The 12,554-nt window shown below is 40.0% G+C and overlaps 1 protein-coding gene across 2 annotated transcripts in view; it reads left to right on the forward strand.

Annotated features, from left to right (window-relative positions):
* The window catches only part of LOC140953025 (uncharacterized), a 45,306-nt gene that overhangs the window by 2,868 nt on the left and 29,884 nt on the right, over positions 1-12,554 (forward strand). For both annotated transcript variants that reach the window (XM_073402493.1, XM_073402494.1), the window contains exon 2: positions 3,267-3,351. In XM_073402493.1, the coding sequence (XP_073258594.1) occupies positions 3,267-3,351 (85 nt within the window). The remainder of the gene's footprint in view (positions 1-3,266; positions 3,352-12,554) is intronic.

Below are 12,554 nucleotides of genomic sequence, written 5' to 3' on the forward strand. Positions count from 1 at the left end.
AGATGATTCTTCCTAGCCTGTTCCAGTCGTTTTCTGTTTTTTTTTTTCCTCGTCAATTTTTCGCCCGCGCTCTACTATTTGAACACCTGGAACAGCCGCTAGATTCTTCCTGGGTTTTCCCTGACTTTGTAAAATCCGCTTCTTTTACTGTGGTATAGTCTTCTGTGCAGCTGTTTTTTGTCTCGTCACGCAGTGTTCCGTGAGGAGACAAAGAAAGACTGTGTAGAGACTACGGCAACTCTGTAATGTAGCATGGAGAGGTAGGAGCAGATTTTTAAACAGGTGCTAAAAGGTCGGCAACTTTGTTCCCCTAAAGCCACAAATAAAGAGAAAAAAATAGAGGGTCTAGGCACGGAAACGCCAAATTTAGTAAAGTGAATCTATAAATACAGCTTTGTATAATTTGAAGACCCATTCTTCAAATGATTACCAACATGTGCACACCAATTTTTTGAAGGTATGATTAAATTATCCTTGTGTCTCCCGTAAAGAAAACACTGTGTCACACTCTGACAGTTTTAACTGCTCGACCCTTAAGCGTTTCTTCAGAAATTTTAGATGGGGATTCCTTTCTTCAAGTTGATGGACCTTGATGGATTCAACGCACCAAAAAGCAAAAGCATTGCGAAATTTTAAGAGAAGGTACAACTGTTTGGTATGAGCTTTCCTCTCACTGCTAAAATAATTTGTTGAAAACTGCAGTTATCATTAGGAAGGATTAAATAGGATAGCAACTTAGTACGTCTGTCTTCAGGTTTACCCCCGACAGACTTCCGGCGAGTCTTGACTCAATTCTATCGCTCGCCATTGTTAAGTTCTGTGCGGGAGGCGGGCGCAGTAATCCGGCAGAAATGGAACTTTTCACGAAACCAAGTCACAATAGTTTACAGCAGTGAAAATTTTGTCTAGGAGTATCATATGTCCAGATCAAGTTTTTATCTTGGACAAAATCAACGGAAAATTTAACCCCCCCTCCCCCTCCCCCTCCCCCCGAGGAAGAAAAGAAAGAGAGGAAACAAGAATGGGAAAATGGCGCGTTTTTGCCTTCGTTAGGATGAGGGTATCAGTAACTAACTTTCCAACGATTTTCGGAGGTTGTCTTTTTCACATTTTATTTCCAATATATTTCGATTCTTTTTAAAAAAGGTCTCCTGAAAATTTCGGCTTAAAGACAAAACGTCCTCTAGAATTTTCTAATGAAAAAAAGGCAACTTCATCTCGCCCTCTAAATTTAAACCGGACCCATCGGGGTAGCTAACAGTTTCGGATTAGAAGTAAAAAGGGTTGAATCAAAGTTTTAAAATCAAAGTTTTTAATTATGGCCCGGTAGAGTTTACCTCAAACCACTCTTTTCTCCCGGCCAACTCTGGAGAGTTGCACAGTTTTTCTTACTTCTTAGCCAGTCTGAAAATAAAATCGTAACTCATGACCACTTAAATGATACCTCTTTGGCAGTATTTTTGAGTGGCGCCTCTTGAACTTTGCTAGTCTCCCAAAAAAATTAATCTTAATGTTTGGAACCCTTGAACTCTTTCTGAGGTTTTCCTAAACGTTCTTTGAAATATTTTCCTGAAACTCTGAAAAGAAACACTGGATTTGTGTCTACTGCTCTTTCAGTCCGAGATGGGGAAGACCTTCTCGGGTACTGCCGTCTCTGAGTTTTTGCCTTGAAGATTTGGAAAATGTATTACCACTTAAGAAAGGAACGTTGTTCCTGTTTAATATATTATAGATGTCTTTATCTAGTAACTAAATACTTTCCCAATTGTGAAGAGGTTTGTGTGAATCAAGTTTCCTTTAGCCACATTTTGTCTTAACGAGATGAAAAATACCGTAGTTTGATTGATTGCAGCGTGCAGTAACCAACCACACTGTCTTTTGCTGCGTTGTTAAGAGGGGATCATATTTGCTCTAAGCTTGGTCAAGAATGTATTATACATGTACGGCAGTCTGTTGTGATAACCTTTATATCAAAACTCTTATCCACAAGCTAAGAAATTGTTTGTTGACGTTCAGAGTATTTCGTGACGACTGCTCTAGTGAGGCTAACCCCCACATAAATCAAGGAGGGGAAAGGCACGTGTCGGCCTACAGTTTCATTCTTGATTTTGGGAGATGTCGAGGTTGCTTTTCCATTTTAGTCCGTCCAAGATTGTAGGTTGGTATTGTAGGTGTACAAAGTTTTTTTTTTTTCAGATTGAAAGGAGGGTAACATCAATTTTGGCGCGCGTCCAAACTGAAAGTTTGTATGGCATGACACCGCAAAAACTGTGCTTTTCGTTGCGTGCGATTTTCGTCTTTTCCGTGCTGCTTCATCATGAGTGTGCTTTGCTCAGCTGGGGTTTCTAAACACAGTTTTTTGCAGAATTTCCTCCTTAAATCTCTCGCCAAACGGAAACGAAAGAAAATTCCACTCTTAAAATGGCAACTTTCAGTTGAAACATGTCAACTTGCCGGTTGGGTCACTTTGGCGAAACAATCTCAGGAGAGGATCCAGTGCTTTTGTGCACGTTAACCTAAAAACCGCACGCTAACAGCAAAAAAGACGCAAAGCTCATTCACGTGTCTATTGGCATTTGGCCGGCACCGTCGTCACTTGATCATACGTGTACCAAGTACATAAGCTATTTTCTTCCTCAAAGCCAAAACGACCGGAAACCACGCATTTAAACTACGAACTAAAGATGTATTTAAGCGTCTCAGACAATATCCCCCTAACTTCTTCCTCCCGTATGTTTGTTTATTACTTTAACTAACAAGGACTTGTTTCGTTCACTTAAGGATTCTAGACAAATAGTTTTGCTCAACTGAACGCGCTTATAACCTAAGATCTCTTTACTGTCCTAAATAATAGGGGATTTAACGGGACTAGAGGGGGATTTATTCAGTTTACTCAGATTTATTCAGTAGTGGAAAGGACTAAGAATATATTGTGAAGATAACCCACTTTACGTCTTTTCCCCGGGGGCCTGTTCGTTGGTCTCGCACCAAATCACGAAACAATGCCATCAAGGATTTTTTGAGTAGTTATGAGGGTGAGAGACGCAGCGTTATAAACCTTGTTCATACCTAGACTTTCCAATTGTCACTCTCTTAACAGTGTATCTAAGATTTCGCATACTTTCGAGTCATCACTCATTTTACGCAAAGTCTAATGTTTCGTCTACATATTCCTAATTTAAACACCCCGTGTTCTAAAAGCTTCAACTGGATTATTGGTAATGACGTTATGGTTAATCTCTTGGATTGTCTTACCCTGGATACAGGTATGATGTCTGAGGACGATTCACGGAACCCACTGGCAGAAGTCAGCAGCAGCAGCGAGGAGGAAGCAACCACATCGCCATCTACGTAAGTAACGAAATTTAAATTCAGTGTAATTTGGGTCACTTTCACCAGGAGAAGTAAAAGAATTCCAAAAGGTTACTTTGAAATGGTCATTGGGGTTCATTTGCGAGTCTTACAAGCCCAAGGTGTACACGACCCTGGCATTATGGAGACAAAAATGGAAAGTTTGATTGCGACAAACGGCAAATCAGATATATTCGGGGTTTTCTGTGCTCCTTTTCTCAAAAAAGGAGAAATCGTACTGTCTGCACTGTAAGTGCAAAGAATGTATTGCTGTCTGGATATGTTAAAAAGGCGTCCTTTTACGGTGAAATTATGGCTGCCATGACCTTCCCTGCCGTTTAGGGAGACGAAAACACCGAAGCTCATTTCTAGCTCATAATTGTTTAAGGGCAATAGTACGTTAAGACGAGCAAATAACTGTTTTTCCACTTTCATTTCAAGAAGAAACTACTTCTTAAGTCTTTTTTTACCACATGTTCTTCATTAAAGCAAAGTACGCACACAGCCAGTAGATACAAACATTGAATAACACTTGCATCAAAAGTAAGGGAATATAACAAGATGAACTACAGCTCTTGCGAATTTTTTTGTTTCGCGACTTTGCAACTGTCTTCATCACAGACCAAGAATTGCTGACATTTTTCAAGTCATCGTCGTACAGTCGCGCCGTGCGAGGGCGAATTTTAAAGTTCAACGTGTAACAAAATCCACAATAACCTTCCATTCTCCGCCCTCCCACAGTCCTTCTCTCAAATGGTAAAGTTTATATTATGACTAGGACCAGGTTAGTGCGATAAAACATAGCCTGCCCTCCCAAATCTGCCACAACACGCCGGCGTTATATCTTGCTAAGTTTTTTTGTTTGTTTTTGCATCGGTGTCAGTCACATAATCATAGTCAATATTTTTCAAAGAATTAAGTGCAACCTTGTGCTCAAACGTATGTGAGTTCAGCTAACAAATAGCGCGCGAAAGCTCGAATAAATCTCGCCGAGAATCATAGTCCATCTTGCAAATAAATTTTTTTGTCTCTGATTCAAATTGTTTGCATAGGAATTAACATTTCGACTGTTTACTGCTAGTCTCTATCAAAAGATGAGGTTAAATGATTACGCAACAGTGTTGTAGCTGACCGGCAAAATGTACTCTTCGGTGTTCACTGATTGTTGGAATCGCGTCAAGAATTTTCGATTAGGTTATCCCTGTTGATGTTATTCGTAGGGATGAAGACTTAACTAGAGAACCTCTTTGAAAGTTTATTATTTTAGCTGAGACTAAGCCGGAACCGATTGTAAAGCTTGCTCAGTAGTGGTGTTCGTAGGGGGAGGTCACGGACTTACAATCGTAGTTATCGTGAATACATCACACATGGGTGAAGACGAGTGTTTTATACGATATCCATACGAAATGTGTATACTCAGATGAAATATCCCTTTGAGTGTTAAATACATAACATATCAATAATATGTGTCAATAAGATTTAAATAAAGTCTCCAATCTTTCTATGGTAGCGGCTAGGGTCTAAATTCCAGTCTTCCTTTAAAAAAAACATGCTGTTCCCTTTGTTCAAGCTACCGTTCGCGAGAATTCTTGCTGTGAACGCGTCGAGTTCATTTTACAATTGATATTTTCAAAATCAAAACTTGGGTTCGGCATTTTTGTGTAGTTGTTGTTGTGCAGGACTAATACTACGACTGAAATGAATCCAACTTACAAATTTGTTGACTGTACTGTATTGAGACTGCGTGGTTTATATTCATGTCAGCGATTCAGACATTTTGTACCATAAGTTAAGGAAGCATAATTGATGGGAAGCTACGACATTGCTGGCATAGCAAAAAAACGACAGCTTTGCGTGATTTATTGAAGACGAAATTCGAGAAAATAGAACTGCTTATATCACAGTCCTTTAAAGTCTGAACTGAAAGTCGAAAAGACATTGAGCTTTATTTAGTGATTTCACTATAAGCCGGAGATCCTCCCGATTTTTTTCAAGAGGCGGACGGGGATCCGTCTCCAGAGGCTTTTGTCACGGACACAATATGGAGCTTACGTAGCGACGTTTTTGAGCGACGCAAGTCAACCGGAAGTGAGATTTTTTCTCTTTTATTATGCCTTGACGCTAACAAATTTGGTCAAATTTGTATTGCTTAGTGTCTTTACTCTTATAGAGACGATTTGCCCAAGAATTTGTTCCAAATCACGGCCGAAGGGTACAAAAAATCCACTTCCGGTTGGCGTGCGTCGCCCAAAAATGTCGTTGCTAAAACTCCCTAATGGCGGGAACGGTGCGAAAGCGAAGCAAAAAAATCATCAAAAACTAAGCTTATTTACTCCAGGTCTACAAAACACTCTCTCGTTAACCTCTGACGCGCTTAACTTAACTTGATAAAGTAGTCGTGAGTTAAGAAATTTAAAAATCCAATTTAGTTCATGATGGTAATTTTAATCAATGAAACGTGACGCCATGAAAGACTATAGCTTCAGTTCAGGTGGGCTTGGATGTTGTGGGTGTTAACATCACAACACTCGTGTTGAAAAATATACAAATTGATGATCACGCAACGGGACACGTTGAAAGTTCCTGTCACTACAGTTTGCTTGACTATAAATGTATTAAGGGGTAACCGCGATAAAAAACGCATCGTTCTCTAGCTCTACTTGAAATCCGTCCCGCATTAATCTTCAATCCGAGCTAACTTTGCTACTATATATTTTGGTATAAATCCTTGCCGTTACCTCTTCATTCATTCTGGTTACAGAGCTGCAGCAATCTAGTCACTAAGAATTCTCCATTTAAAATTTTCTGCCGTTTAAATTTCATGCTTCTCCCCATTTACACCTTGAAGTCCACATAATCGTTTTCAAAACCCTTGTTGTGTCGCACTGGGTAGCCAAGCCCGGGGGGGCACTTTAGGAATTTCTGGGTGGGGATGTGCCGCTGGGACCCTGGACCTATACCAGAGCTAGTTCAGCTGAATTTTGCTACCCTATACTAGAGTGAACTCCCAAAATCCCCCTATCCTAGAGTAGCCGTTTCCCCAGTCTAGATAAAATCTTCAACCAACTGATCAGTTTCCTGAAAAATGATACCCTATTCTAGACCCAAACGCTCTGATTTATATACCCTATCCTAGAGTAAACTGCTTGAAAACCATACCCTTCACAGCGGCACATACCCATATGGCCCATATATGGCAGTACCCCCCCCCCCCCCCCGGGTAGCCAAGGGACCGTAATGTAATCTACATGGTCTCACTGCGTCCTGCAGGGCGGAGTGAAGCAAAACATCTGAGTTTTTATGAACTCAGAAGCCAGAAATAGGTGCATCGGTCTCCTTGAGACCTTCAAAAGCCGCGTTCGGATGGCTAGTATCAGCGAAAGCAAATAACTTTCAACTAGAGTTAGTGCGGGACTGGCCGTAACAAAAGAATGGAATTCTCGATCGCGTGCAGATCTCAAAAGAGCTTTCGATAACTATAACCATATCATTATTCACACTCAATTCTCAGAACAGAGACAATAGATTTCAAACTATTCTACAAAAAACATGTACTTAACACCTTTAAGCAAGTTATAAGTTGCTATAACTTTCCCAATAACGTTTTACGGACGCAACTCACGCAGTTGATACCCAGTTGGAAGTTTATATCAAAAAACAGATGAAAAAGCTAGACAAACAGAGAGAAAGCTGGCACGCAATGCAGAACAGAAAGAAGAACACAAAAAGTAAAACTTGTTTTCAACGGTTTCTATATTAAATATCTCCACGATATGCAGTGCAGCATGTCTTAGGAAGCTATATAGGTATGTGTCGTCGAAATTAACGTCGTTTTTCAAAGCTTTTTCGCTGTGATAACGACTCATAATAAACATGTTTGATGCAAGAGGGGTATGATTTGTAGACTGGTTGCAGTCCGCCTTTTGGTTCCTAGTGATTGAAAAATGGATCTCGATTTTTCGAATATTAATGGCTATGGGAAATGCAAATAGTTAGATCGGAAACTAGCTTGGAAAAATCTCGGCTAGGAAAACTCTATTAGTTGATTTAAGCACAGTTACAACCCTCACTGCCTGAACCTAAACCAGGTTACGGCTAGTTACGGAACAAGCTTTGCTTGAAGTCGACTCTATTGCTCATGTTCACGCCCACGAGTGGTAAAGTCAAAATTAAACAAAAATCCCAATTTGGTTTTGTAACGTGCAGAACGACGTGTAGTACCATGCGAGAACATTGCCCGAAGTTTGAATCGGGTTCCTCTGCAGGAATTCTTTTACAGACTCAGAAGTGAGATCCATCTTACAAGACTGCATTATTAGGCCTTGATGTTTACTGAATAATACGACTTTTGGCCGGAAGTCTACCGGGTGTTACGCCAAGTTGGAAACAACTTTGAGGGAGAAAATGTTTGTAGGGATTTGCTTGTTTAATGAACAACTTTACACTTACTTACGCTGACAAACGTCACTTTTTTTGCCGGTAACAGCATACATTGCATTCTGCGTTACAATCGAAAATTTGTAGATGAAAGAATACAACCTTTTTGACTTCAGAGCCAAGAAGCAGTATGCTAAGTTTTGACCTATTTGGCGCACACTAATTAGTTTGACGTGTCTAGCCTGCGTGGCAGGCGCTGTGTAGTTTTTTTGGTAAGTTTTTATAGTGCGCGCGCGAGTAACACGAGAAAGGAAGAAGAGGCCTCATCTCCCCTCCTCCTCTCGTGCGTGCGCGTGCGTTCTTGAAATTTCTCCCCTCGCCCTGACTGACGCTTAAAAGTTACAACTATCTCTGCATAAGGAAGGCCTTTCTATTGAATAAGAAACCTTTTCTTTCCGTCAAAACAGCTATAGGCAGGATCCCATAACCTGAAGAGAGTAACTCTCATACTAGTCTTACGTAACGGCGTTTTCACTGACCGGTTTATTGTAATGTATATTGTAGAGCCCTTTTCCCGCGAAAATGTAAGCTCCCCCGGTCAGTCTATGGGAGCACTCGAAGCAAAAAATATCTCGCAGAAAGAATAAAAGAACGTCACTTGAAGGTCAAAAATACCATTTGCAGGTCTGGAGTTTTAGCTGACGATTTGTGGGACTTAAAAAACGATATTCTAAATTCGCACTAAAATCGCTCTTAAAATAAAATGGTCGATGAAAATGCCGTCCCTTTTGGCTTATGCGCATGCGCGAAAAACGAAAAAGCTGCTTAAAATGACGCCTGACAAGACATCATTATGATTTCTTGCGTCCGATAAGTTGGACAATAATCATATTGTAAAACTCATTTTTAGCCACTCCCATGCTAAATCCAGTCCAAACAAAAGAGGAATTGGTGAAAATGCGATCTTTTCGCTTCTCGTTGGCGGTCGGCAAAGGGCTAAGGAAAAAGAGCTATCTATTTCTGCTGGCTCACGAAGAAATTAAAAATAGACTGAATTTTTAGGAGCAGGCGCACGACCCGGCCCGGGGCAAGATTTTCTGATAAGGGAAAAAGGAATACATAGTTTTTTATGAGCCAACGACAAAGCGACAAAGGCAAAAAAAGACCTGAGGAAATAAGGTAAAAGGTTATGAAAGTAGAAAGTGAAAAGGTAAAGCTAAACTTGATGAGATGTGGTAACCATATACCGAACATAAAGAACACGGTAATCATTATAAAGGGCGCGTTTTACTTAGACCGTAACGAGACCCAACATGACGCCAACTCGGTCGGCTAGCTCCTCTTAGGAATCGAGACTTAGCAGAGTGTATCATTTGACAGACGGTTTCCATGTGATAAAGCACGATTCACTATCTACAAGCTTTGCAACTGGGTTTTCAGTAATCATTCTCCACAAATCAGTTAGGTAGGTTACGCGTTTAGAATACTAAAAAATGAAGCTAGTCATTCGGCTAGCGTCTCTGAGGAATCGCGGCTTACAAGATTGCATCATTTGACACACTATTTCCTTGTGATATAGCACGATTCACTGTCTACAAGTTTTGCAACTGGGTTTTCAGTAATCATTCTCCACAAATCATTTAGGTAGGTTACTCTTTCAGTATACTTAAAACTGAAGCCCAATTTTTCAATTACTTTTTCTCGTACCCAAATATACATAAACGACCATGTTTCTCGTTATATATTTGATTTTCATATGTTTGATTGAATATTTACAGTCTATTCAACAAAATTCTGAGAATTAACTTTAACAGTGCTATTTGTTAATTAGGGACACTGGGGGCTTTTAGCATGTTCAATCTATACTCAATGCAAGCTAGCGCATTCATTTTCCATCCCAATCTTCAAACATCTCAACTATATCTTCTTTTTATTACTTATCACCTTTTCCTCTCTTCTGTAACTTAACAATGATTTATACGTTTAAAAGATAGGTAGAATTCTTGTCTTGGTACCGCACTGATTAAAGTTTCAGCACCATATAAAAAGAACTCAACAAAAGTCCGATTTGAGATGGTCAAAAAATCAAAATTCGTTGAGCCTTACAACAGAAGTAAATGGTTATTTATGATACTAGGGACGATTATTTTGCATTCTCGGTTATCTTAGATCTGTTTCCAGTGTGAGACGCCTCAACAAAAATTTAATTGCGCGTTTCTAGACTTGAATATACTGTTACGTAATCGCGCACAGATAGGATATAGCTTGTGCAGGTCTGTGTTGTCTCCTTTCAAGGCCTCGAGGCAAATAAGCGTCTTGCATTAAAACTATGTTCCTTATTAAGGGTCGATTTCCAGTGTCGCGTAATTTTTACGTGCGTACGTGCGTAAAATTTACGTTTGCAAATAAAACAGAGGCACTGCATAAAAGGCCGCTCTTAAGGGTAAAAGTTGAACCTCGCTCAACTTCTTGTTTAAGCTCAGCACTTTTTCTCTTGCTTCTATTTTATTTACGTGATTAAAATTTACATGCGTTAACGTGCGTAGCCAAAACCGCTTGCGCTCGTCCTACGTTGAAGAAAAATTACGTGAGATGTTTGCCTTCTGTTATCCCCACCCTTATCTTCCATTCTGGTGGAGACCAAGGTAAGTTTTAAGCAAACGCTTACCTTTGTACTGGTCTTATGAATCTCTGACCTAGACTCTCTGAGTTCTAACCTTCTCTACTATGTAACTCGTGCAGGTGCAATATTACATGTAAAGAATCCATAAAACTTAATTAGCGACTTACTTATTAATTCACAGACTTTCAAACAACATTCTTGTCTACTGAGTACTATGATGCTTTGTCAGGGACACTGAGTGCTTCACGAATTCGATCCATTTTTCCTCGTCTCCCTTTTATCTATAGATTGTGGTTTTAAAAAAAAGCTTCTGTCCGTTCGATTGATCTTATTTCGGAATAAGAATACGTAAACGTTCCGGTTTTGTGACAAATCTCCTCTACTTTAGCTTGCGAATACAGCCGTCTCTAGCTCTCTCAGCACTTTGCCGCTAGAAACGTCTCTATCGGCGAGGAGCGAGGAAAGACGCCGCTGTATTCTCTGGCTACCTCTACCGTGATATTGAAAACTGAAGCCCAATTTTTCAATTACCTTTTCTCGTACCCAAATATATATAAACGACCATGTTTCTCTTTTATATATTTGATTTTCATATGTTTGATTGAATATTTTCAGGCCATTCAAGAAAATTCTGAGAATTAACTTAACCCATTCGCCCCTGAACCGCCCGTAACCGCCCGTGCGGATCCAGGTCCTTTCTACCCTTTGTGACGTCATCAGTTTTAACGGTCAAGGACAACTTTCTTCACTAACTTGTGCAGAGTGAAGAGATCTTTCAAACCATACCAGAATGAGCACAATTCAGTCAAGGACACCGGAGAAACAAGCAAAAAACCACGTGACATTGACTTGAAAATCTCCATGAAAATCTTGTCCCATTACCCACCTACCTTTCCTTTCGCCTAATCCTAAGATCCTAAAAGCTTTCCTAAAAACTCTTCCCACCAAAATCAAGCCTACTAAATGCCCAGCAAGAAGAAAAAAAAAATGAGGCAAGAAAAGCAAAAAAAGAAGGGAGGAGAGAAAGCGAAAAGTAAAAGTCAAGACTGCTGTGTCACTTTTAAACCCAAAAACTGTGGAAATTTTGCTTTCTGCGCATGCCCCAACTTCGCAAGCTGATATTTTGCATCTGGATCGGAAGACCGCGAAGTGTTCGACCTGTAAACCAGTTTGTGGTAAGTTTTAGCTCTTTATAGCACGACAGTGACCAGAAAACCACTCGACTAGCTTCAAAACGCGTTTTTCGGCAAAATCTCTAGGAGCGAATGGGTTAAACAGTGCTATTTATTAATTAGGGACACTGAGGGCTTTAAGCATGTTCAATCTATATGGAGAGCAATTCAATTCAAGTTAGCGCATTCATTTTCCATCCCAATCTTCAAACATCTCAACTACATCTTCTTTTTACTACTTATCACCTTTTCCTCTATCCAGTATTTGAACAATGTTTTATACGTTTAAAAAGTAGCTAGAATTCTTGTCTTGGTACCGCACTGATTAAAGCTTCAGCACCATATAAAAAGAACTCACGGAAGTCCGATCTGAAATAGTCAAAAAATCAGAATTCGTTGAGCCTTACAACAGAAGCAAACGGTTATTTATGATACTAGGGACGATTATTTTGCATTCTCGGCTATCTTAGATCTGTTTCCAGTGTGAGACGCCTCAACAAAAATTTCTTTGCGCGTTTCTAAACTTGAATATACTGTTACGTAATCGCGCACAGATAAGTTATATGTGCAGGTCTGTGTTGTCTCCTTTTAAGGCCTCGAGGCAAATAAGCGTCTTGCATTAAAACTATGTTCCTTATTGGGGGTCGATTTCCAGTGTCGCGTAATTTTTACGTGCGTACGTGCGTAAAATTTACGTTTGCAAATGAAACAGAGGGATTGCATGAAAGGCCGCTCTTAAGCGTAAAAGTTGAACCTCGCTCAACTTCTCGTTTAAGCTCATCAGTTTTTCTCTTGCCTACAATTTATTTACGTGATTAAAATTTACATGCGTTAACGTGCGTGGCCAAAACCGCTTGTGCTCGTCCTACGTTGAAGAAAAATTACTTGAGATGTTTGCCTTCTGTTATCCCCACCCTTATCTTCCATTCTGGTGGAGCCCAGGTAAGTCTTTAAGCAAACGCTTACCTTTGTACTGGTCTTATGAATCTCTGACCTAGACTCTCTGAGTTCTAACCTTCTCTACAATGTAA

This window comes from Porites lutea, chromosome 11 (assembly GCF_958299795.1).
Source record: "Porites lutea chromosome 11, jaPorLute2.1, whole genome shotgun sequence".
Taxonomy (NCBI): Eukaryota; Metazoa; Cnidaria; class Anthozoa; order Scleractinia; family Poritidae; genus Porites; species Porites lutea.